Source organism: Cuculus canorus, chromosome 1 (assembly GCF_017976375.1).
Source record: "Cuculus canorus isolate bCucCan1 chromosome 1, bCucCan1.pri, whole genome shotgun sequence".
Lineage (NCBI taxonomy): Eukaryota > Metazoa > Chordata > Aves > Cuculiformes > Cuculidae > Cuculus > Cuculus canorus.
This window is the reverse complement of record NC_071401.1, coordinates 98,387,465-98,414,253: the sequence shown is the minus strand read 5'-3', so window position 1 is coordinate 98,414,253 and position 26,789 is coordinate 98,387,465. Positions and strand designations below refer to the sequence as shown.

Below are 26,789 nucleotides of genomic sequence, written 5' to 3'. Positions count from 1 at the left end.
TTTTAAGTTTAAGGTAGCTATTTTGCTTACATAAATATGTTTTGTTCCTGATAATGAAGATGTGTTGCCTGTGCCTGGCCAATTAAGCCAAATAATAAGGGCTAGTGCAAACATAAGAGAAAGAAGAATTCGTTAGGACCAGGATAAGAGGAAGAAGAACTGGCTAGGACCAGATGCAACCTTGAAGAGGTGCCCAGGCTGTCTAAGAGCATGAACAAGAAGGAGAGTTGAAAAGTTCACCATGAAGAAGACTGCGAGCCTTCTTCCAGAAGCACACAGCCCAAGACCATGAGAAGGCAGAGCGCGTGTGCCAAAGGGAAGGAACTTATGTAAATGAATTCTGAAAAATGATTATAATAGACACACCTGTTCTAGGAAACTTAATGACTACGCATGCTTTAGTGTAATAAATAGGTGACTGTTTTGTTTCTTGGTGTGCAAGCTAGGTGAAGCTATCCCTCCTGCACCTGGCGCATCAAATAAACAGACTTGCTTTATTATTCTTCACAAGTTATAAGAGTTCTTCCTGCATGTCACAGGAAAGCTAAGGAGGGCCTTTTTACCAGGGCATGGAGTGATAGGATGATGGGGACTGGCTTTACATAGGAAGGGGAAGATTTAGATTAGATATTAGGAAGAAATTATTCACCATGAGTGGTGAGGCACTGAAACAGGTTGTCCAGAGAAGTCATGGATGTCCGCCCTCTGGAGGCGTTCAAGGCCAGGTTGGATGAGGCTTTTGAGCAACCCGATCCACTGGGAGGTGTTCCTGCCCATGGCACGGAGGTTGGAACTGGATCCTTAAGGTCCCTTCCAACTCAAACTATTCTGTGATTCATTCTGTGATTCCATAGTGGCCAAGGTCCTGTTGTGAAACATGACAATAAAATCGACTTAAAATGTCCTTACACTTTGTACCCATCAATAGGTCTTACAGAGACTTCAAATGTGTCATGGGTCCTTTATTAATCCAAGGTATTCTTGTACCCTTATGAGAACTTGGGGTTAGGGAAAGTTTCAGACAAGGACAAATCTGCACTTGTTGGATGAAATCACTGGGAAACATAACCTCAAAAGGTGTCCCAATCCACACCAGACATCTGAATGTTAGGAATTGTAGTGGATCTACACACAAACATTAATCAATGTTAGAAGCAACAAATGTCTACCTTTTGTGACAGGTATGTGATTTAGTTACAAAAGATAGGAGCAAAGAAACAACATCCATTGATACAAATTTGTTGGAACCAGATTCAGAAAGGTATACAGCATAATGCACTTTAGATCACTAAACTGCAAACTTGTGAACTTGACAGAGTAGGGATCATTTTACTGGTTTGGAGTGTACTGTAAGGGAGCCCAGTTCTTGGTAAGCTTCTGCTTTTACTCAAGTAAACAAACTTGGCTCCTCAGCTACAGATGCTGTGGAGCAACCACAACAACTCTCGTACCTGCATACACACTTTTACCTACAGAAAATTCTTATGCCTTAGAGTAGGCATCCTAGCTTCACCCTGTTTGCATGAACAAGGCTTCTGTTCCCTCCTTTTTTTCTGAAAAATAAAACATTATTCTTATGGCTTAATATACTTTCAGGTAGAAAACAGAATAAAAGATTGTTATAAAACCATCTTCATGCAGTGTAAGTAAAAAATAACTTTAAAATAACATTCACCCTCCTGAGATAATCACACTTAATTTTTGTCTCCTCTTATTCATACATTCATTCACTATAATTCTGTGACTGTCCATCGGTTATCAAATGTATTTTCTTTCACTGTAGTTCAGTTTGTACCCTAAACATCCTTTAAACCAGGAAGTGCAATAAAGCATTTGTTCCGTCTTTTTCATTATTCAGGATTTCACTGAATTGGGTTTTTCTCATCGTATAAACCATGAATTATTAATTCCCTCTTTGATCAACTATTGCAGAACAGCTAAGGAATCTGTCACAAGCATTAACTCACAAATATAGGCACTTGGACTTGTGGTCATCTTCAACCCCTTCACTGCCCTTCAACCCCAAAGTACATTTGAAAAATGTCAGCACATCCTTTTTCTTCTAGAAAATGATACAGCTGCCCCAAATCCATATGATTTCCTCTGGCACCATGTGCATCAAAACATTTTTCTTCCAAAGTGGAGAATTTCCTTTGTTTCTGAATCTCAGCATCTCCTCCACCTTCCAAAGAAACATCTTCTCTGTGCCGAATGAGAATTCTTTTCCATGTTAATCTTCTTACTCTGAAAGCAATTGGAAAAATATGAATCTATCTATAAAATAAAAATGGCTTTAGAAAATACTGTGAAACAGCTATTATCACAAAAGTCAGTAAATTCCTTTTGCACATATATCTTGACAGAGAAAATGGATTTCTAGTCAGTCACAGAAATACCACACTCCCATAAGCAGGAGGTTCTTTCTTTACATCTTCTCAAGATTCGAAAACCTTAATGTTATTCCTCATCAAATGATTGATGAAGATGTGGTTTCAATTTCAGTAGTCACTTTTTCCTCACCTGTGCTAAGAATTCTCGTATTCTCATACTCTCTTAGCTTTTACCATCAAACAGCAATGTTCATTTAGTCTCCAACACCCAGAAGTATAAAACGTGGGAGCAGAATAAAACACGAACATAAAGTGATATAACAGCATACATATCTAACATGACTGGCGTACTGCAATCCATCGCTGTAAAATGGAAGATAAAACAAGAACAAATGTGCATCGCATGGTTCTAGCTGCTTTACTTGTACCAACAGTACAGTGGATATTAGAGATGTGACCGCATTATGATAAACACAAATACTTTGCAGACCTTTACAGGTTGGAAGGCAGTTTGATTTCCCCCCTTCTGTCCATATACACAATACCAAAAAAGTAAGGTTCTGAACTACTAATGGCATTTAAGTACAAAAGAAAACTAACCTTGACCAGAACTCTTCACAACTGCTTTGTAGACCTTCTACACAAACAACACCTGGTTTCCCTGGCATGCAAAACCCTGAAAGAGAGAGCTCCTTGGCCCATTCAATAATATTCTTTCTTTTTTGCTTGTTGTAAATGTGATGACTATAGATCCACAATCGAGTGAACGTGATGTCTTCCGACCGCAAGGCATTTGATGTTGTCACTGAGGAAGACGAAAGCTCTTTGTCAATGTAAGCAGCTGCATGCTCTTTAACCCATTCCCTTGCACTCAACATGCAGGGCTCACCACTGCAGTTTTGCATCAAATACGTTTTCAGGTCAGAGTTCAGGTGAATTTGCTGAGAGCGGCTTAATAACGATGACCTAAAGGAAAAGAAAAATATAGACGCAGTTGTAATAAGATTACAATTTATCATGTTTTTCAAACAGTTGTATTTTAAGCTGCCAAAAAATTGTATTTAGATAGTATACACTTGCTATTGATATTCATGTTGTATTACTTATGAAAATATCTTAATTACTATTTAATTGGTGTGCCTACTCTTGCGTTCACATATAGTACTAACAATCTGTAAATCAAAATCAAGAAAAAGGTATTTGAAAAGCAAGTATGGTGACTGAACTAATTTCCTTTAATACACAAGTCTACATCTTTAAGCAGAAATGTTCCAAAAAAAAAATAATTCACAGAAGCCTAGGAGTAACATCATTTTGACAAGGGAAGAATAAAACCATTGACTAACTTTTCACTTATTTAGTTAGTATTAAGCCTTGCCAAAATGGACAAGAGTCTTCTTGAGCATCACACCTATGAACAGTATCTACATGTTGCCCCTCTGAACAGAAGGTGGCACTCCCCTATGCTTTTCCCATTTTTCTTGCTTTTTTGCTGGGGATAGCAGAGAAATCATAAGTTTGTGGATTTGTTTTTCTTGAACATTTTTAGCCATCGGGCTTAATTTGACAGTAAGCTATCAAAAAAGGACAGTTTTTTCCTATTATAACTGTATTTATGTAGTACACTATAGCTTCTGAACGTTTTTATTAGCTCTACTTCTAATGCCATACCTCACAGTAATTTCTGGTAGAACAGTTGGATATTTAAATGGTAAAGCACAGGCCATAGAAAATTCCACCTAAAAACAAATGAGAAACGTTGTTTGATTAAACCCTAAAATCCCACACCAGATAAAATAAAAAAATAAAAATAAAGGTGTTTACAATACCATAGAGGCATTAGAGACCTCTGGCTTTACATTCAGTATAAATTGAACTTTTGAAGATGGCATCTCAGCAGATTCATTTTCAACATAGTGCTTCAGTTCTGCTACCGCCAGCTGGTCAGTCACAATGAATTCTTCCTCATAAGGAAACATGCTGGAGAGTAAATCTAATTCTGAAACTTGTATCTCTGCTTCTTCTTTGTTAGTCATGTCTGTCACTTCCTAAATGAAGAAATTTGGGAAGGAAAAAAAGGACTTGAATATGGGACGAAGTTCATTAATTATCCCCCCACAAACCATAGCAATCCTTATAACCAAGCCCACCAAAACTAGCTCGTACACATAGGGCAGATAGGAGCACAAAGATACTCTGATGGTGCTGGCCACCTGAGACCAGCCAGCCCCAGAGGTCATTCTGCAAACACCAACAGCTACCAGTTCTACTCCTGAACATGTGGGAGTAGCATTCAAAAAAAAAATTAATCCAGCTTCTATGGGCAAGAAGCTGTTCTCCCAAAGAAAATCATGACAACTCTTGCTCCCTCTTATATTTACTTTATACATGGCACCAACCGAAACACAAGAAGGTCTGTCTGAACATTGGGAAACATTTTCTTATTGTGAGGGTGACCAGGCACTGGAACAGGGTGCTGAGAGAGGTTATGGTGTCTCCATCCTCGGAGATACCTAAAAGCCGTCTGGATGTGGTCCTAGGCAACCAACTCTGTGTAGCTCTAACTGAACAGAGGGTTTGGACCAGAGGTCCTCCAGAGGTCCCTTCCAACCCCAGCCATTCTGTGATTCTGTGACTGACCCCAGATGGCACAAGATGCATCAACCAAACAGATTTCTCTCCCACTGATACCAAAAATGTGGCAAATAAATTCTCTGAGACAACAGGCTAAGAGAGTTGACAGGCTCAGAGAGTTGGGCTTGTTCAGCCTGGAGAAGGCTCCAAGGAGATCTTACAGCAACCTTCCAGTACAGGAACAGACTACAAGAAAGCTGGGGAGGGACAAAGTTCACAAAGGTTTGTAGTGATAGGATGAGGGGGAACGGGTATAAACTGGAGAGAGGCAGATTTAGACTAAACATAAGGAATAATTTCATCCCAATGATGGTGAGGCACTGGCACAGGTTGCCCAGGGAAGCGGTGGCTGCCCCATACCTAAAGCTGTTCAAGGCCAGGTTGGATGAGACCTTGGGCAACCTGATTCAGGGGGATGTCCCTGCCCATGGCAGGGGGTTTGGAACTGGATGGGCTTTAAGGTCCCTTCCAACTCAAACTGTTTAATGATTCTATGATTTTGGAGTCTTAGAAAGCAAATGTCCTTTATCAGGGCTGGGCAACACGAGGGAGCTATCTCCATCCATCATGTGCAGCAAGACAAGAGCTGGGACAGGATAGATTTCCCACTTGCATGCACCGGGATCAGTCCTCCCAGAAATCTTATGCATATTCTATTACTTTCCAAGGGCTGATTTTAAATGTTATTATGAAACTCAGAATAGTCTAATCCGTTGCTGATTTGGAGCTGGCTCCAGCTCTGCCTGACCCCACACTGGAGATGGGAAAGGCTGCCAACAGAGGGGATTGCAGCAGACACAGCTGCTCAGCACAGATCACGCTGAGCACAAAACAGCGTCTGGAGAAACACTGACTGAAGGAATACACGCTGTCAGAGGGACATTCTGCCTGACCATTTGCAAGAGTAACTGTTCCTTGTATCGCCGCAGACCCACAGCGCCAGCACAAGCTTCGAGGCGCCGCCATCCCCGCGGGTCGGGATGAGCTGCGCATGCGCAGACACATTCCCCCACCCCGCTGCTCCCAATCCCACAATGCACAGCGCCAGAAGCGCGCATGGCACCTGCTCGCCGCCACAGCCCCGCCGCCTGACGATAGAGGGTGACACCGCCGCGCCGCCCCCCCGGACACGGAGCCATGCGCCGCCGAGCCGGCCGCCCCGTAGCCCCGGCAGGTGAGGGATGGAAGCCTTCCCCTCGCTTCCCCTGGTTTCGCCGCCGCGCTCCTACCGTCGCCGCCCTCTTTTCCTCCGCGCTCCACAGGCGCTCTGGGTGCTCCCCATTGGCCGCGGCGCCCGCCAGTTCAGGCGCGGGGGGGGGGGGCCGGGGGGCGGGGGCAGCGGCACGTGGGCGGTGCCGGGAGCGAGGCGAGCGCCCGGGCGGCGTGTGAGGCGGCCCCGGCCTAGCGAGTGGGGGCTATGGTACCGAAAATACCGGCAAATGAACTTCGTAAGGCTCGTTTTGGAGTTTAGAAAGGCGGGCATCCTTTATCGGGGCTGGGCAACGCAAGGGAGCGATCTCCGTCCGTCGTGTGTATCGAGACAAGAGCTGAGACAGGAGGGATTTCCCACTGACGTGGACAGGGATCAGTTCTCCCAGAAATCTTATGCGTGTTTTCTAAGGGCTGATCTTAGTGTTATTATGAACTTCACAGCAGTCAAATCCCTTGCTGATTTGGGGCTGGCTCCAGCTTTGTCTGACCCTGCACTGGAGATGGGAAAGGCTGCAAACAGAGGGGATTGCAGACGCAGCTGCTCAGCACAGATCACACTAAATCCAAGATGTTATCATCTCCAAAAAATGAACAGTGTCTGGAAAAACAGTGTTTGAAAGAAAACACATTATGAGAAAAAGAAAGGATGCTGTCAGAAGGGCCTTCTCTGCCTTTCAGAAAATATGATTACTTAGATGAAACTTTACTTTAGCTTAAATTAAAATATTTCACTTTATGTAATAGTAACTGCTTTTTATATCAGCTATGGGGTGCGGGCTGCTGCCTGGGTCAGGCTCCTACCATGCCCCGGTAGTATCCCAGGCTTCCCTCTGTGGACCTTTTTCCCTGGGTCTCCATCAGGGTGCACATATGATTGCTTCCAGATTGTTCTTCCTTACTGAAAGAAGGAAAAATCAATTACCACTCTGTTTCATTGCTGTAGCTGTTGGGTTCTCCAGCTCTTTTCCTCGTGTGGGCTGTTCTGGGGAAAGGGCTGGTGGCCTGCTGGACAAGTCTGTGCAGACAGACATCCACAGTTCCATGTGTCTGTGTCGTACTGGGAAGGACTTTAGTGGTTTAGAGTTTTCATATAAAATCAAGTGTAGCTTTTTTTTTTTTAATTGTGCTGTAGAAGGAGTTTGTTGTATGAACTGTCATTTACTTTCATAGAATCAAAGTGGTTTGGGTTGGAAGGGACCTTAAACCAGTCCCAACCCCCTGCCATGGGCAGGGACACCTCCCACTAGATCAGGTTGCTCAAAGCCTCACCCAACCTGGCCTTGAACACCTGGAGGAGTCACTTGCTAACTTGCAAAAGGTGGCAATTCTGCTCTCGATGAAGTGGCTGCCTACCTGTTACTGAACAACGGGGTAACCTGCCTTAGAAGAGTGCTTCAGAAAGGCTTTTCCATGCTAAAAAGCCTCTGTGGGTATCAGGCCTAAATTCTTTCCAGCTTAGTTTCTCATTTTCTCTTGGATCCCCTTGGGCTGGCCTCATTTTTTGACTGTGACAGGTCCATGCAGGCAGCTGTTATCTGTGGCTGATGTGCTGCTTAGTACAAGCCAAGAAATGTGTTTGAAAGGACGGATGTTACAGGTTAGATTTAGTCTAGACTGACTTGTTTATGTGAAGGGTGTATGGCAGGGTTAGGCCAGCCTGCAAAGTATGCATAAGACTGCAGAGACTGGGTTTTGAACCCTTTTAGCTTGCATGTTGTTATTGTAATTTGTGTGTCAGTTTTTAAGTTTACCTGATCTTTTTGTGAGATAGGACACAGGGGCTACAGACTAGAAGCTAAAAATGCCTGACTGTATGTGCAGTAGCCAACTTTTTGAAGGCAAGCACTTGGCTTGTGAGTCCATAGTGGTAGATCAGTCTTGTTTAGAAGGCTTTACAGGCATACCAAATAATTCAGACCCATCTGAATTATTTGTTTGCAGTGTTGGGAAGCCTATGATAAATTTCCTGCACTGAAGAAACTGACAAATCAGAAGTCACCTTGTCTGTATATTATGTTACAGTATTTGTAACATGTGTCAAACTTCATCAAAGATGCAAAGAATTTGCAGCAAGGAAAACGGAAAGATTGTAATCGCAAAAAAACTAGAGTAGTAATTCAGACAAACCCAATTCTTTTTCCTAAAATCCCCACCTTATTAGTTGAAGTACATGTCCTAAAGGCTTATAAGTGTTTTTTTGGTACCTAAGATTCTCACCATGTTCTTCTGTGCAGTGCTTTTGATATAAGGTTTTAAATCATTTAGTTTTCTAATTCACACTGTGGTCTTGCCTTCTCAACAGTTACGAATGTTTCATGTTGAATTATAATTAGTTTATTTTCTTTTGAAAATGTCAAATTAAAACAAGTTAATTCATCTCAAGGGACATCTTGGCCTTAAAAATAATTTATGGTTTAGCAATGAACAAATAAGAGCCAAACCTACCTTCTAATTTACTGGTTTTCTTTCCTAGGTCACTGTTCCATGTAAGAAAAATTTCAGACTACAAATATGGGAAAGAAGCGCATCAAAGGCAAAACTGTGCAGTCTGAGTCTCTGGATACGCTGGGTATGTTTCCTTAGGGAAGTCTATGGTCCTGATGTTTGTTTTAAGCTTTAAGAGAGCTTGAAAACTCATTAATATTAGAAGGCGTTTACTCTAGCTGCTGTCTTTGATGTCTCATTTATAAAGCGTGGGTTTCTGTAATTGAAATGCTCCAAGAAGTATTACTTTTTAACTATGCTAGGAAATAATAATCCTGTCTTGAAGATCAGAATTATTTTCTGGTTTACAAGGAACTCAAACATGTTCTTTGCTTACATACAGATTGTACTAAATCATACAAAATTCCTCAGATTATAAAGGGTTAGTAGAGTCAGCTGCTAAGCCTGTCATGATTGATTTTAAGTAGCTTCTTCCTACTGAACATTGTGTTGCAGAAGGCTCTTGCTCCAGCAAAAAAAAGATTGTGATTAAAACTAGCAACTAGCATAGTACTGGCGTTGGACATCTCAGCTCTCTAGTCATAGTGCTTTTTTGTTAGAACCCCATTCTCTTCATTACCTTTGGTTCCTTTAGAGAAAATCCTGCACTGGTAATGTTGTCCTTCTAGCTGGATCAATCCACCACCACTACCTCCCATGTTGAGATATTTATCTGTCTTGCTTACGCTGTTTATTCTAGATCTTGTTTTTTCTTGTGCTGTGTAGCGTTCTCTTCTACCGCTTGGCTAGTGTAGGTTGTGTCTTGCCCATCTCTCTTGTTGATCCTGACTGGGCAAACAAGTTGAGTCATGCTAATTTAGCTGGGCGAGAGTGCACTTAAATTTAAGCTAAGAAGGTCAGTGTGATGCCCAGTTTATTTTATATTCAAGTCTACTTTGGTTTCCTGCTTGTTCTGGTCTTGTGATAGCTTCTGTGTTCTGTGGCTTTCTAGCTTCTTTTGTCTTTTTTTACCTTTGGAATCAAAGCCAATGTCTACTATGACTGCTCATTTTTCTTCAGAGAAAAAAAATCAATTATGGTGCAGTTGCTGATGGCATCTTACTGCTTTGGCTAAAAATAGGCTGGCTTACCCCAACCAAGTCTGTAAAGCCATAAATATAAGCTACAACTGATCATGGTGAGTAATTCCACTCTACAGTAGTAGCGGCCAGTATACAAAAAGTTTGTTTAAAAAAAAAGCAATTTTGAAGTTGTAGATGAAGCTTGCCAAGAAAAGTTTTGTATCTTGAGGCTGTAATCTTGTATATGATCCTCAAGAAAGATAGGTTCAGACCTGTTAAGCTACAGTAACTGTAGCAAAGAACTTAAGACAGTTGAACTATGGAAACAGCTGTGTAGTTCTTCTCAATAATAGTTTCACATAAAGGTGATTTATTATTTTTTTTTACGTATTAAAAAGAATTTAAAAAACACTAAAAGAAAAATGCTGTTTACTCTGTGCTGTTTGACTTTTCACGTAACTCTCTACTGTCAGATATTTAGCCCTGTATTTGCAAATTTAGACATTTATAACTATGAACAGTGAAGAATTGTAGAATGATCATGATGTCTTAGAAACCTACACTCCTACACTGTAAAAAATAAAAGCCACATGTTCCTCATTTTTTTATTTAAAGTAACTTGAATCAATTTGCATATGCATTGTCTGTCAATAGTAATTTCTGTGTACATGACTTAAATTTACAGGCATCTTCTCTTCACTCAAGTGACAGTGTAACCAACAATGCTATAAGTGAAACAAAAAAGAAATAATTAAACTCCTAATAGCAGCCCTTAGCAAGTTATGCCTGTTCTCCATGTAACCATTCTTAGCAGAGTTTGCTGAAATAGGTGGAGTTCACAGCAGGACCAGAAGGTGCTTCTCTAGGTAGGATGTGGCATTGTAGTGTGGAGTGGTAACAGTATAGGTAGGATGACTCTGACATTCTTTTTTTTTTTTACCATAGTCTACTGTACAATTTCACTGGGGCAGCTCAGCTGGAAGCATAACTTTCATAATCTCCACTTGTATAGGACAGCTGGGTGCTGCCTTGGTGATGGGAAGCTGTACAGTGGGCTGTGGCTGCTTCCTGGGAGGTGTAGCAATCATAATACCACAATAATAGAAGCTCACAGCCTCGCACAGTAGGTAAAAAAAGTTTTGTCAAGTCCTCTGTCTAGTTGTAGATTTGAATGATACTTCTTTTTAGTAATGCAATAGTTTAGGATGCAGCAACAGTATCCCTGGATTGGAAATGAGGGAAACAAAGGGTTGCTTTCTGATACGTCTGCTAAATTGTCAGTATTTCTTTGACTCTTGAAAAGCTATCCTAGCTTCTCGAATGCTGTCTGTGTCTTTGAAGCCCAAAGACTTTCACATTTGTTACAACAGCTACATCTTGCTTGTGCTTTTTATTTTGTAGAACCTATGTGCAAGCATATTCGCAAAGGACTGGAACAAAGTCATTTGAAAAAGGCACTGCTGAATGTGGAATGGCATGTTTGCCAGGACTGCAAGGTGGACAATAAGACACAAGAGAAATCTGAAGAGGAGACTGACGAAAGCCCTTCGATATGGTTATGTCTAAAATGTGGCCATAGGGTATCTCTTCTTTTATTGTTAATTTGTCTTAATATGTGTCCGTACCTCATAATATAGAGGAACAAGAGAGCTTCTAATTAAACTCTTACATTCTTTCTTTTTTGTATTTTAAATGTGGTGTTACATAAATGATTTGATATACTTTAATGTGATAAAAAAAATCTGCTCTGAATTGCAAATGAAGTACTTAGAAGCTTGGCACAAAGGCATTTAGCAGACTTAAGGCTAGAAAACCATCTTTAGGACTTACTTTCTAGAAAGTCTGAATTATTTTGCTAAGAAAATTAAAATTTCTGTTAATGCTACTAATTTGTGATATTTACAATAAGTTATTGTGCTAACATTAGTTAAGCTTAAAACTGTGCATGCTGAGGAGGTTTGGGGTTTGTCCCGTTTCATTCTTCGAGCTGTTCAAACTGGAATTTGCAAACTAGATGTTTGGTACCTAAGCAACTTTATAGTTATTCTGCTCCCAGTAAGTTACTTCTTTCTCCGCAGAAAGCGTCTTGTAATAGAGAACCGTCTGGTCTTCCTAATTATTTTAATGTAACTAATCAGTTTTCATTTTAATCTTTTGTTTATACTCTGACTTTATATATGTTTTATTGATAGTCAACTGGATTTTGTGACACTTCTGGTTATCAACATTATAGGGCTGTGGCAGAAATTCTCCAGAACAGCATGCTTTAAAGCATTTTACCACGCCGAGATCAGATCCCCATTGTTTGGTTCTCAGTTTGGACAACTGGAGTGTGTGGTGAGTTTGTCAGGCAACACTGATAAGACATAGCTAGAGGGCAACAGAGACTGGGGGGATAATAGTGTTTTCTTTACTTTGTGATTCCTAGGACTTACCTCTAGTGTAAAGCATTTCCACACACAATTCCCAGCAGTCTTGCGATTTACTGAATAAATTTTACTTGTAAAATTTCACCTATAAAATTTATAACTAGAAAATTTTCATAATTGAAGTTGAAATAAACCAACTAGTAAATGCTGTTGATTTCCTATTTTGCTGCTTTTGTTTGATCACAGTACTGACATGTAGAAACTTATGTCCTTATGTACCTCTAAGTCTTAACTTTCAGCATTGGGAGAAGCTACTTTTGTTTAAATTTTATTTTCCCAATAAATGTGTGCTTCTTAACTACACGTATGGGATGAAGAAGTCAGCAGTAGAATTCCATGATGCTACTGGATCAATCCATACAAATACCATCTCTCTGGGAGTATTTAATTCTCTTGAAAGAAATTCTCCTGAAAGGAATATCCTTAAAAGGAATAGCATGTTCCTGTGTAAGGGGAAACCTTGCTTTTCCAAACTGTGCCATGCAAAAATACTGTGCCTTACATAGTTTTCGTTTTGCTTTGTAAGCTTTCTTTAAGTTTATTACTTGTCATTATGTTAATTTTACGTAACATAATTTCTTTACTTGATCATATTTAATACTTACATGCAATAAAAAATATTTTTATTTAACTCTAAAATGCAGATCGACATTAATAACGTATATTACTAATGAACTAGTGAACTTATTTTTGTTAATTAAAGCCAAAAGCCTTTTTTATTAGAAACTACTCATGCTATGGATAAATGAATAAATCTCTCCATGGCTGAAATTGGATTTGAATAGTACCTTTAAATGGTTAAAATAAAAAGTTTTGAACATGGAGAGAAAAGGGAGAATTCTAGTAATTCATTAAGTTCTGCTCTTCTGGGGTTACGAGTGCTATTGTACGTATTTTCAGTGCCAGTGTGACTTACCAGTTGGATCTACTTAATACTTGTCCCCAACTGATTATACAGCCATCATTGTAAAAGCTTCTTTCCAATCCCTTGATTCCTTCAGGGCTTCCCATAAAAAGTTTTGATGGATGAAGGATTATGATGTTAAAAATTGCCCATGAAGTAACCATCATTTGCTATTCCAGGAATAATAATGCCTACTTTTATAATTAACCAAACAGAGGATAAATACATACTCCAGGATCCAAAGGTTGGGCGAAGTTTTTTCCCATGATATGTGAATAAAAGTGAAAATTGCAGCTAGTTTGAAGAATGCTAGAGATTTAGGGAAGCACTTTGCTGCAGATTTCTACCACTTTTAATATCAACAAATAGTCTGACTTAGGGTAATCCTGAAATCTGCTAAATGCATTTGTGCCTAAGGGCTGTAATTGGTATGTTTCAAAGTGCAGAATTATTTGCATTCTCTTCAATACCTTTTGTCGCCTCTTCAAGGAATTGATTGGGCAGAACAACAAAATTGGTACATACAACTCTCCATCAGCTGTACGTGTTTGGGCAGAATTTTACTCTTACTTGCACCTTTGTCACACCAGCTTCTCACATAGTTCCTTTTAAAACAGATTAATAGCCTAACCACACACTTTGTTGTTCACAAAGAGAATATGTTGATTTATATCAGCGACAGAAGAGCAAATCAAATTGTGTGGGATTGATGGAGAACACCAGTTTGTTTCTTAAGCAATTTAAATGTAATGAAGTATTTGATTGGCTAAAATTCACAAATCATTTCCTTTAGGGCCTGATTTCTTAGTTTCTTGGGTTTGGCAAAATTTCCCCTGCATTTATTTTTCTTGCAGACTGGGTTTCTAAGCACATCTTCTAAAGGTCTGATTTATATTTGTAAATTGCAACCTCCAGTCACTGAAATAATTTAGTAAAGATAGTTTTTAACCTTTTTATTTTCTTCATCAGGAAAACAATTGAACTCTAAGACTTCTAAATCTTAAAATGAAACTCATAATTCTGTAACTTCATGAAATGAATTGCATAAAATGAGCAAATAGTTAAGGATTTTTAAACATTAGAGAAAATAAAAGATTAATTGTTTTTCTTTCGGGGGGGCTGGCGGAGACAGGTGCTACATATGCGATGATGAAGTCCCATACACCACTTCAACACGACTGGGTCAGACTGTGGATTATATTAGAAAACAAGTTTGTACTGCCTCATCACATACAGGTAAGTAACTTAAATATACATACAGTAAACCAGAAAGCCTCTTAAGTGTAGGAGACAGTTCTGTAAATCAAGAATGTACACTGAATTAGTTTTGAATTTTCAAGCATCTGGTGATAAATTTAAAAAAAATATTCTTCCCCTTTTTTCTTTGTCAGGATTCTGATAGCATAAGTAACATCCTAGCCCATGGGCCTAATTGGACCAGAATTTTGCTCAATGTAAAGCTTTACAGAAGTACAGGAAGAGGAAGGAAAAAATACAGTGTTACTGTGACTTTTTTTTTAAATTGTGATGTACGGTTGTTCTGTACATAAGGAATTGACTTTCAGTATTTAGTGCTGTTTATTTATTAGTATTGTTCAGTCTGTCTGGAGCTCTGAGGGAAAATTGTCATTATTTAAGGATTATTTGATTTGATTTTTTTTCAAAAAAGTATTTTTGTAGGTATTTGTGAACGTGTCAGTTGGAATGACTAAGTCTCCAGCTGTTGCAGCACATCTTGTAATGGAAGGAATGTAGAAGAGGATTTGTCTGCTGGTTCGTAGAAGAAGATTTGTCTGCTGGTTCTGTACGCTTAGTATAGGTAGATGAGTACATTCAGAACTCTCTTTAATAGCGTGTTCACCCTGCAGTCATCTGCAAAAGGTGGTTGTTTAAAAGGAAACAAACCCTGCAAAATGCCCCAGTTTCCACAATGGCAGAACTGTTTCTGTACAAGGTGTTTCCACTGGAAAACCTGGAAGAATTTGCATATCAACATAAATGCTATAACTTACAACTGTGAAAAACTCCACCGCTTGACTTGGGTCAAATCCTAGCCCCCGTGGGAAACGGATCAAAAACATCCAGCAGTGGCAAGTGGCTGTCTCTGAGTATTTATTCAGGAAGCATCTGAGGCCTTCCCACAGGGGCCAGAAACTTCCAGTGGTTTTGGTCCATCTTTCCGTGGTACATACTTTCTTTACGTCTAATGTTTGAACTTCACATCAGTTGCCAGAATTTTCTTCTCGGGTTTGAGCTGGAAAATGGATGAATACCTGGATGCAGTTATTGTCTGTTTCAAGTATTCCATCTGTGTGCCCATCTATCTGTTTCATGTCCATCTATAAAGATTGTATTGGTTGGTGTCCTTGCTGCTTTATCTGAGCTGACATTACTTTAAAATAAATCTTGGCCTACAGTGCTATTATCAGAAACCTTATCAATAGCAGGCTGCCAAACTGGCAGAACCATTGTGGATGTTATTCTGAAAACTACCTGGAATTCTTTATGGTTTTATTAAACAGGTCATTGATATTTTTAACTATATACCAAAGTAATTTTTTGGGAAAATTTCTTGATTAATATAAGTAATATAAGTCTTCCAGTTTCATCTTTTCAGGTTCGTGAAATGAACATGAGAATGCTTTGACAATGGGAGGCTTCTGCATTTCATTTCGGACAACAGTGCCATGTCAAAAGAGATATTATCTTAGATGCCATCTTTTTTGATAGTGTATAAAGCCCCATCAGGCGATTTCAACAGGAATGAAATTTCAGACAACACATGCAGAGTTTCAGAGATTGTTGGCATTAATGGCTTGTGGGCCAAGTGGCATATTTGAATTGTATGTTGATCTGAAGTGGCATTTCGGGGGTTTCTTGGATTTTGTTGTTATTGTTTGAATTTTTTTGTTGATTTGTTTTGGTTTTTTAACTCCTGTTACCCAGACAGTTTATGAACACAAACCAGTAGTATTATATTTATGATTATGGAATTATTGTATGTTTGTTTTAAACTTTGTAGATTGTTGCTGCCTATAGTAACTGTTTCCTAGCCTATTTCCTGTTACAGGGTTAATATGTAGTATGTTTGTTTTTATTATTGCAGTAGAAAAACAACAAGAGAACAAAGAATTTGAAAACAAAAAGGTAGAAAAAGACAGTAAAAATGAGCAAGAGAAAGAAGTCTCGCTTAAAGAAGAGAATTCTCCTTCAAGTACTAACTTGGAAGTGACTGTGAAAGGACTTAGTAACTTGGGGAATACATGTTTCTTTAACGCAGTGATGCAGGTATAGTAGTTATTGCTGCTTTTAGAAATTTGGAATAGAAACAGAGCGGGGGCAGAACTAACCCACAACAACCTCCCCCCAGTATTGTACAATGATACAATTAGAATGTGACTTTTTTTTCCCTGCCAAGAACAATGCCTTCATTGTAAAAATAGTCTCTTGGACCAGAGAAATATGAAGAAATGGAGCTGCAGGTTCAGACTCGCTCTAATGGAAGACATAACAAACTACCGTGTCTTTGAGGGACAGCATCTTTCACTGATACAGATAAAGCAATCCCAACATCCTAGTTTAGTAAAAATAAGTCTGGTGCATCACGCTTGTTGACTGCTTTGAATATAAGATTAACGGCCAAAGATAATGGATGTTTACTGAAACAGATTGCCTTTTCACAAACAGGGAATCAAATAAAAGTAAATATTAACAGGACAAGCATATTACCTTGCTGTCTTGTAGGTCTTGCTCAGCTGAGAAGTGTTCAGATAGAATAAACTTGCTCCTTCAAAACTTGCCTATAATCTTGTACTCTTTGAAGCTCTTGATACTGAAGCTTTACTCAAACAAAGCTCCCACTGAACTTGCAGGTCTTAATAGACTGATTCTTTGTTTTAAAACATGTTTTAAACTGAGCAAATATGCATACTGCATTCTGATTTTTTAGAAACACTCTAGTAAATAGACTGTCAAAAGATGAGTCTTTTGTCAGAAGATCGGTAATATAAATAGAGGACACTTGGGAGTCCTGTTAGCTGAATAGAATGTACCTTTAACTGTTAAACAGTGATTGAATTTTCAGGGTGGTAGTTATTGTTCTGTGGCTGGGAGAAATAAATTGCTGCTAATCTGTCCTCTTGTTTCCCAGTTACCAATCATTTTATTTCTTATGTTCTACAGAATTTATCACAAACTCCAGTCCTGAGGGAGCTGCTTAAAGAAGCTAAAATGCCTGGCATGACAGTTAAAATTGAGTCACCTGAGTTATTCATGGTATGTATGCTTGGACCCCTGTAGTGTTTCCATCTTTCTGATCTTCTAAACAAACAAGTAGTACTGATGTCTGGATTTTTAAGCTGTTTCAGCTAAATACTAGCAAGATTAAGATGTAAACTGAGTGGGAGCTTCACTGTTGACTTCAATAAGGCTGCTTCTGAAGTCAGCGGAGGTCTTTCATTCAAACTGAAAGAGCAGTGATTCAATAGTCTTAAGTATTAGTTGTCATCAAAAGAGTACTTACATTATGATTAAGTTATTTAAAGGATGAAAATGTGTAACTTTGTTATAGTGCCACTTGTTTAAATGCAAAATAGGAAACGAGGATGTCTGCAGCGCTGGTTTCAATACTGCACCTGTTGTTGCAGTTAGGTATTTGGATGGGAAAGGAGAGTTGTGCATTTTAAGAAATTGTATTTTTTTCCTAATAAAAGCAAGAAATCCAGAGCTGCAACAAAGCAAGAAATAATAAATAATGAATAATAAATAATAAATAATAAAGTGAGAAATAATAGATAATAAATAATTTTTAACCTAGTGGTTTAGTACTATCTCATTAGGAAGCATGTGTTGATTGTTTTAGTCAAGTTAGCTTATTGCCAGTATGGAATTTTCTGTGTCCTTTTTATAATAATGTTTTCAAGAACTGAAGCATATACATAAAGAAGAAACTTAATTCAGAAGGATCTGCCACCAAATTAAGGCAAAACGACTTTGTTGCTTTTGTTTAAAACAGGAACCTCAGCTGATAAAACTGGATCTGCCAGGTCCTTTGACTTTAGCCATGTATCAGTTCCTGACAGAAATGCAAGAGACTAATAAAAGGGTAGTCACTCCTAAGGAACTTTTTGCTCAGGTTTGTAAAAAGTGAGTATCAATACAATTGCATGTCTTAGTATGAAAAAAAATTAGTTCTTTAAAAAGATCATTTTTCTCCCTTTTTTTCTTAAGCTCACATCACAGCATATAAATTTGTGTAATACTTTATCCTCTTTTTTTCAAAACTTATTAAGAGCAAAATACAAATTAAAAGTTGAAAGATTTAGTGATGTATTATGATTGGCTAGGTTCATGTTTTTAGAAAATACCATCTGTAGGCACTTGTTGCTTGTATATACATACATATTCAAGTCTTTGTCCTTTTTGTCTAGAATGAATTTTTTTTACCTTGTCTACTTTACAATTATTGTTTCATTTAACAGAGCAATAAGATTTAAAGGTTATCAGCAGCAAGACAGTCATGAATTGCTTCGTTACTTACTTGATGGAATGAGAGCAGAAGAAATCCAGGTGAGTGTGAACTTCACACTTGTGCATAACTTTCTTCGTCATACCCCAGACCAAGATTTTCCCCTTTGCTGAGGGGAGAGAAAATGTTCATTGTGAAATGAGTCAACCCTGGTAGAGTGGTTTGTGCTGCCCATAGCATGTACTTGAAGCAGATTAGCAAAAGAACTGTAGAATCAGGCAGCCTCTAAGCAGTAGGGTTGTGAAGGAGCATCTATGGGTATTACTATTTTCGTTTAGCAAACTATTCAAAGAGAAGTTTGTTTCCAGCCTGTATCCCTTACATATGTTGCACACATTATTTAAGTTTCTAAAATAATCAAGTAGAAAGGTTCAGTTTTGCCTGCTCTAAAATTTTTTGGTTAATTCAGCACTTCTAATATATATGTCTGTTTGTCCTTCAGAAATAGATTGACTTGTCCAAAACTTCTACAGAAAAAGGGGGCTTTTAGTACCCTAAAGAATGTAATTTTGTCCTAACTTCTGAAATGCCTGAAAGTTCAGTTGAGGAAATTCCATGTTTTTTTGCTGCTTTGAATTTGGGCAAGTGTTTTATCCTTAGACTGTTTTTCTCCAATACTAATTGCAACATTATGGTTGCAGGCTTGTTTCTCGGTTGGTTATTTCATATCTGCAGGAACTCTCTTGTGTTTCTACAGGCATTTGTGGTATTTGTATTCATTCTTTAAAGTGGTGAAGAAGAAATTTTTTTCCTGCATCTGAAGCATTCTGTAAAATGAACTAGGTAACTAAATTGTCTTAGGAAACTGTACAGTGTGTATTTGTTTTGAAAATTTCAGCAAATCAGTGTTGGAATACTGAAGGCACTGACTGACTCTAATGAACAAAATGAAGAAGAAATTAAAAAGAAAATTAAAGGTAAATTACATGTTACTGATGTGATAATTTAAAATCCTCTGTTTCATTGAAGTGCATAAAGTAACATTAATAGTATCAGCTTAAAGAAATATGTTTAATCGTACAATGTTATGCCTTCCTTGAAGATGTGTGTCTAGAATATACGGCTCAGTAGTGTTAGTCTATTTATTCAAATGTCTTACTGAGCATGGCGGCATTTCCTTAACAGTGTAAGAGAGTTGATTCTATAGACATTATACATTAAAATGTGTTTGTGTGATGTTGAATGATTCAATTGTTATTTAAGAAATTAAAATATTGGCTCATGACTGTAACAATTTGTTCTGTCCTCATAGTCCATTGTTAATTAACAGTGATATAAAAATACCAAACAGTCATCAGAAGAATTTTTAAACTTTTCAACATTATTTAGGTTGGAAGATAAACAGCAATTTAAATGTGGACTCTGTGCTACACTGAAAATGAAACTTGAGGAAATGGGTTTTATTTGTAGGGCACCTATACAGACAAAAGTTCATGCTTGTTTTTTAGTTTTAGACAGTTGTTTAAGTCCTGAGAGAAAACAGGAACTTTTATTGGGATGCAGTACTTCTGAGAAAACAGGGAACGCCTTTGAGTTGAGAAAGTGAGAAAAGGGTGGGTTTAGTCAAACTGTCCTCCGCAAATGCTTTTTCACCTCTGTTCCTCTGATACATGAGAAAAAACTTAATTTAAGAACCTTTCTGTACTTCCTCTGGAAACTAGAACAGGGCAACACATTCCATCATGCATCTTCTGTACTGTATTCCCTTTTTTCATTTGGAATGCCATAACTGAATTTCTTGCCAGTGTATTTTATGTAATATCATTAACTTTAGTATATACTTTGTCAATTCTCAGAATATGAAAAGAAAAAGGGAATACAAAGTTTTGTAGATCGAATCTTTGGTGGAGAATTAACCAGTACGATAATGTGTGAAGAATGCAGAACCGTAAGTAAACTGCCTGCTTTGGTACTGCCTAGTGTATAATTTCATATAATCTGCAGGAGAACCCCAAAGTAACTGTATGTAGAAATAAGTGAAATTGGAGAGGTTTGCTTCAGTTAATACAATTCTAAGAGTTGACTAGGTGCACACTTCTCAGAGGGGCATGGTTTGGCTGGAGTCTTTCTTTCTTTGTGTTATAAAGCTAATCTTTCAGTCCCTTTCAAAAGACTTAAAGATGAAGAGGCCAACAACAGCAATTATTTGCCAGAATAATTAACTCTCAGATTCCTGGTAAACACCTTCCAGTGGTGCAGATCATCAAGTGGATGAATTGGTTTGCTACCAGTGGTCTGCTGCCAAGAGCCCTTTTGTTTTTCATTAGATGACTAGGTTTTTTTCTTTCCCACACTGGAATGACTGTGGCATTGCCAGAAGAATAGTTAAGCAAGAAGGCATATTGGGGTGATGCACCCTGAGAATGAAGTTATTAGTGGTATTAGTAGGAGGGCTGGATGAATGTCATGACAGATTGTAGGTATCAATCTCATAAGACCCTAAGTTGGGTTCTTGCATTCTAGGCCACTAGAAAACTGAAATTTGTAGAAGTATTTTTTGCTTATTTCTGGGGTAATAGATCTGCTGGATTTTGGTCATGCATAGCTGTTTGTGAAGGTAGATTAGCTGTGTTACATTTGTATGCACATTTATATGCACAAGTGAAAGCATGCATTGAATGCAAACAAGGCTACATAAAAATAAGCCTATTGACAGCAAGCCAGACACTTCCAAAAGAATTAAATTATTAAATATTCATTTAAAGGTGTCCTTGGTCCATGAGTCTTTCCTCGATTTGTCGCTTCCCTTACTAGATGATCAGGTAAGACAATTGTACATGCTTGCTATTTTGGCTGATTTTTTGTTTACTTATATGAAAACCTCTATCATACAATCATTAGGGAATTAATTTATGCATCTTTATAAATGTGTCTTTTGGAATTTAAAAGTATAAATTGTCTAGAAGGATAAAAGATAAGATTTTCATGAGGGTCATTCCTGTAAGTTGCAGCTTGTAAAGTGTTTCTGAAAAATCACTGGGGAATAATCTAGTGTGTTATAGTGCTCGCTTGCTATTGTAGAAGACTGAGTTGCAAAGACAGTGTTTCCCAATTCATCTTCAGTGTTGTAAAACTGAGCTAAATTGCATGACAGTGGTAGATGCCTAGTGGTGCTTGAATGCTCTTGGGTTTGGTTTTTTTTTCCTTTTTAATCCTTTTTTTCTGCACTGAGCGCAAGATGACTACTCGTAGTATTCAGGTTATTCAATAAAATTAAGCATTGTTAGGGTAGTATGTGAATACTAATCTAATCAGATTTTATTTATTTGATTGAGTTCTTAGACATTCAAAGTACTTGATTTGTTTTGTGTTTCATGTTGATAATCTGTATGTGTAATACTTGAGACTTGTTACGTAGCAGTGTTCACACAAGCTAATGAGTAAGTATTGAAATGAAACCCCCTTAGCCAAAGGGATTGCGTCTTTTGCAGTGAGCACATTTCCTTTTAGCAGAAGCAAACAAATTCTTTGGCAGGCAGTTCAACCAAAAATGTCTCTGTTTGTATAAAATGTTACTCTTCGGTGCATTTAATGAGATTTACCTTTGTTGGAGCCAAAGGTGATGTTGTTCTTTTACACGTTCAGAATTTGGCCTTTGATAGCCTTACTTATTCATACTGTTTCATTCTGCAAGTCATTGTTTCACATGGATTTCCTTTGGAGTGAGACATCTGTTTTGTAAACATTCGAGTGGCACGAATGGGTTGTATGTTATAGTCACTAAAATTTTGTATCTTGAGCTGAAAACTCAGAGAACATCTCATCCTAACAGTTTTCTTTGGAATGCTATTTTGTTATCCAGGACAGTGACATCTCTACTTTTATGGTTGTGTGGCTTTTTCTTTTTTAGAAAGTAAAATTTACAAATGAGAGAAATGTTAAAAAAAACAAAGAGAAGGAATCTGAAGAGGATAAAAACAATGACTGTTATCTTAAGCAAAATGATGACCCCCCTGGTACAAGTAAGCACCTTCAGAAAAAAGCAAAGAAACAGGCCAAAAAACAAGCGAAGGTTAGTTTTGATAAGTATTACACTTTTACTAATGAAGTCTTTACAACTTCTGGTAAAACAGACTTTTTGGTTCCTCGGTTTAGGTGGAGAAGGAGGCAACCTAGAATTTCTCCTCACTCAAATGCACAACTGAAAAGACCAATTTTATCTACGTCTTTGTTATTAAGAAGTTACATATTCTGTTAAAGTCGCTGTGCTTGGAATAATATCCAGAGGAGTGTGGAATTCTTGTTGCCTGTCTGAAGTAGCATTAATTTTCATCAGACAGCTATTCTCCAGTCTGTAAGAATATTCTCCAGTCTGTAAGAATATTCACAGATCTTTAGAATACAGACATAAGAAACAACCAAGAAGATATAAAAGAAACCACTACTTGTATTTTGATGATACCGTGTGACAGGGAGCAGTGGGAACTATATCTGAGTGAGGATAAATTCAGTATTGGTTGAATTGATCACCTCTGATCAGTAAATTGTAGATTATTCTACCCAATCCCTTCCCACCCTTTGCAGCTACAGCATGCTACAAATATTTTGATCAAGAAATGGTAAAAAATGCTAAATATTTAAAATTGCTGTTTTCTGTGTTCTTATATATTATGTACTCTAATTTGCAGAGCCAGCGCCGCCAGCAAAAACTTCAAGGAAAAGTGCTTCACTTGACAGATATCTGTGCAACTGAAGAGTCAGAAAAAGATCTCGAGTATAACCAAGAATCAGAGGCAGAAATGAATTCTGAAACTCCTGATACAAAGCAAGAAGAAGAATCATCAAATGATAGCAAAGATTGCTGCTTAAGTCAAAAAGACTTAAGTGTACAGGGAAACAGTATAGAAGTTCAGAGCATGCATGAAAATATAGGAGAGACAGAACAAGAGTGTGTGGAAAAGGAGGATGTCATAGATCTCCCAGTGGAAGGGTTAGATTCTCCTATAAAGGTTGTCAATGGCCTTGACAGTCTTTCTGTGAAAGATGAAGATGAGGAAGAGCTTGCTGCCGACTTCTCAAAACTACGCTTGAATGCCAATGCTGAGTCTGTTAAGAGTACCTTAGATGACCTTCAAAGTATTCCCTTCAAGACGTGTGAAGTATCAACTGAAGATCCAGAAATAGCTTTTTGTACTCTTGCAAACAGGGAAGATCTGAACCCAGAAGAAGGTTCAATCCATCACTGTTTGTATCAGTTCACCCGTAATGAAAAACTTACTGAGAGCAATAAACTACTCTGTGATGTATGTACACAAAGACATTATGGACCAAAGAACAACATAAAAAGTATGAAAAATTATCTTTTAAAACTTTGAATATGTCCTTATCTGTTATTTGGGTGGGTAAGGGAGGGGGGGAGTGGCTATGTTCCTAAAGTGGTATTTGTATACGTTTAGCTTGGATCAGTAGAAATAGTGTTCCATAGGTAGGTTGCAAGAACCTCTTTCACACAGATTAATACAAGTGAAGTTCTTAATTGCGCAGAATAGTGGCTCACAAGCTTGGGTAAAGAATACTGCAGGGCTGAAAAAGAAGAGTGAGCAAAGAGGAGTGGCTTTGGGTATACAGGGAGATAAAAGGCATTTCAATCTACAAAATTCATTATGTGGATGAATTTAGAGAATAGCTGTTTAGCAGGTGACTTTTATTTCCTCTAATGTAAAAATTCTGCTGTAACAGTTAGAGGAAATATATTGCTGCTTGCTCAAAAGGCCAATAAAAGCTGCATGCAATTTCTGATTGTGAGAGTTGTAGGGGAGAAGCAAGAAGTCATCCTGCTTGTGCATGACACTCCTCAGACATGGTGTGAGCAGTTAGTTTTGTGGTATGGGATCTGCAAGATAGCAGCTGTTTTACAGTTCATGTTCAAGGGGAATGTTCAGTTATCACTTGTAACAGCCTGAAGAGTGAAAATACAGAAACCCTTTGTGTAACATTTGTTTAGATGTTAATCACTGGTGGTTTTTCTTTTCTGCAGGTGAAAATAAGTATGTTTATACTAATGCCAAAAAGCAGATGCTGATCTCTCTTGCTCCTCCGGTTTTAACTCTTCACTTAAAGAGGTTTCAACAGGCAAGTAGCAGGCTGATACTGCAAAAATGTGCATGTATTTAGTGTCAGATGAATATGTAGATATGCTCATAGTACTAGCTCAGCTTAAAACTAATGATAGTGTATTTTCATTTCCTATGAGCCTGTTTTGGTCTGGGTTTTTTGCCAAGGTTGGAAGGCATTGGTGGCAGTGTTTTTTGTGGTCTTCAAGGAGTTGGGGTGTGTTTCCCTGAAAGAATATTTCATTAGTTATCTGGAAACACTATTTTGTGAGCTTATTACAATTTATTCCCCACTATTACTAGTTACTGTATTAAGCAGTATCTTAGCGTTAATTACTTCCTGCTGTTACAGCAATTCATGGACTTCCACATTTCAGTACAGATAGAATAAGATTCCTTATTAAACAAATAGATCAGGAAGGCAGAGAATTGAGCCTTACTGAGGTGAAGGGGGAGGAAGGAATGGAAAGCAGTGCAACTTCAGTCTTATTTATAGACACCAAAATGAAGTGGCTTACCTATTTGCAAGTTGTAGAAAAAAAAAATTACCACTTAGGGCTTTAGGCTTTCAATAAAGAAAGAGGAAGGGATGGGGAGTCTGTATTAAGTCTTCTAAATTAAAAACTGTTCAGTATTTTAGGCAAAATACTTGAAAAATATGGGAGGTGACTTTAAATGAAAAACAATTTAACAGAGAAAATGGACATGTGTAGCCTGTTCCAAGAGACTAACATGATGAAGTAATGTTTAAGTCACTTTCTCCTTTTGTTTTTCCAGTTTGATACTGGAAGATTATTTGAATAAGGCGGGAGCATAAATAACATCAGTTATGACAGTATAAGATTAGATCCTCAGGTATACTACAGGATCTGAGAAGCAAAAGATGTCCTTATAGTTACATAAGTACATTAGAGCTGATTATTTTTCCATTTTTGCTACCATTAAGTTACCATAACAGCAAGTTGAAGAGTGATTTTAACTTGTGCTGCAGCACAGCATGTGGGGGCAAAGAAGTAATGCTGGGAAACCCTGGGTAGTGGAGAAAAAAAACCACAGTGTTGTTTTTTCCTCAATTTTGTGTAATGTAAAACTAATTTTCTGGTTTTGAGACATATTTAGTAAGTTAGCATAGTTTTAATATGCTACGTTTTAACATTATGGGGTTTTCCTCTACTTTGTCTGTTTAAGGCTGGATTTAATCTGCGGAAGGTTAACAGGCATATCAAGTTCCCAGAAGTGATAGACTTGGCTCCTTTCTGTACAGCTAAATGTAAAGTAAGTGGGAAATCATTCAGATTCTTCTTTCACGTTACGATGCACTTTCACAATTAGGCTCCTTTGCAGAATCTGTGTAGGTGGCTTGTCACTTGTCAGTTGTTTTGTATGGTATTCAGGATAACTTGTACTTGAGTCAGTGTACTTCCACTGATGATAGATTGATGCGAGCAACTACAACTGTTAACAACCAGCTTCTCTTTCATCAGCAAACAAATCAAAGCAAAGTGAAGAGTTGGTATTCTAGACTTGTTTAAAACCCAGTACCTGACTGATGTAGCTAAACTTCTGCTTTTATAGAACATAGCTGAAGGGGACACAAAAGTACTGTACTCTCTCTATGGAGTTGTTGAACATAGTGGAACAATGAGGTCTGGGCACTACACTGCTTATGCTAAAATGAGAAGTATGAACAACCATCTTTCTGATCTTGTTCTTCGAGGACAATTTCCTCAAGGTAAATAATTAGAAATATTTTACAAATTATTTCTTACATCAGAACAGTAACAGGATCGATTGCTTCAATTATTTGTAATAACTTTTACTCCTAAATTCTTCCTTTCACAGCTTTAGAAACTGAACCAGTGAAAGGACAGTGGTTCCACATCAGTGATACCTACGTGCAAGCTGTGCCTGCATCGAAAGTGCTGAGCTCACAAGCCTATCTCCTGTTCTATGAGCGACTGCTATAACTCATCTGAGAAGCCACCTTGTACGTTGTGTAGCCATCTTCAGGGGGTCTGAGAGAAGACAGAGACTTGCAAATCATGTTGTTAACATGTCAGAGCTACTGTATACCACTGCAGGAATACATTTTATGCTTCTTAGGCACACTGACATGTGGTTAACTTATACTTTTTTCCAATGTTTTCACTACTTTTAAATAAAAGTATTTTCAAAATTATAACTTTGAGCTTTT

At 38.0% G+C, this 26,789-nt stretch overlaps 2 protein-coding genes across 6 annotated transcripts; one reads left to right on the top strand and one right to left on the bottom strand.

Annotated features, from left to right (window-relative positions):
- Positions 1-1,866: 1,866 nt before the first annotated feature.
- Positions 1,867-6,296, bottom strand: RWDD2B (RWD domain containing 2B). Of its 3 annotated transcripts, XM_054056595.1 has the most exons (6): positions 6,194-6,272; positions 4,160-4,378; positions 4,002-4,069; positions 3,220-3,296; positions 2,931-3,135; positions 1,867-2,244 (listed from the first exon to the last, which is right to left on the bottom strand). In XM_054056595.1, the coding sequence occupies exons 2-6, from the start codon at positions 4,364-4,366 to the stop codon at positions 2,007-2,009; spliced, it is 795 nt and encodes a 264-aa protein (XP_053912570.1). In that variant the 5' UTR covers positions 4,367-4,378; positions 6,194-6,272; the 3' UTR covers positions 1,867-2,006. The 3 variants fall into 3 exon arrangements, with proteins under 3 accessions (XP_053912570.1, XP_053912571.1, XP_053912569.1); XM_054056596.1 differs by having other exon boundaries at positions 2,931-3,296; positions 6,194-6,296; XM_054056594.1 differs by lacking the exon at positions 6,194-6,272 and adding an exon at positions 6,028-6,156 and having other exon boundaries at positions 2,931-3,296.
- USP16 (ubiquitin specific peptidase 16) lies at positions 5,983-26,753 on the top strand. 3 transcript variants are annotated; one of them, XM_054056591.1, is made up of 18 exons: positions 5,983-6,138; positions 8,650-8,745; positions 11,084-11,262; positions 11,916-12,019; positions 14,148-14,251; positions 16,122-16,303; positions 17,198-17,290; positions 18,030-18,160; positions 18,496-18,583; positions 19,381-19,459; positions 20,339-20,430; positions 21,248-21,304; positions 22,393-22,554; positions 23,171-23,828; positions 24,520-24,614; positions 25,784-25,870; positions 26,171-26,327; positions 26,438-26,753. In XM_054056591.1, the coding sequence occupies exons 2-18, from the start codon at positions 8,688-8,690 to the stop codon at positions 26,560-26,562; spliced, it is 2,451 nt and encodes an 816-aa protein (XP_053912566.1). In that variant the 5' UTR covers positions 5,983-6,138; positions 8,650-8,687; the 3' UTR covers positions 26,563-26,753. The 3 variants fall into 3 exon arrangements, with proteins under 3 accessions (XP_053912566.1, XP_053912567.1, XP_053912568.1); XM_054056592.1 differs by lacking the exon at positions 5,983-6,138 and adding an exon at positions 6,313-6,412; XM_054056593.1 differs by lacking the exon at positions 5,983-6,138 and adding an exon at positions 10,695-10,809 and having other exon boundaries at positions 8,729-8,745.
- The last annotated feature ends 36 nt before the right edge of the window (positions 26,754-26,789 follow it).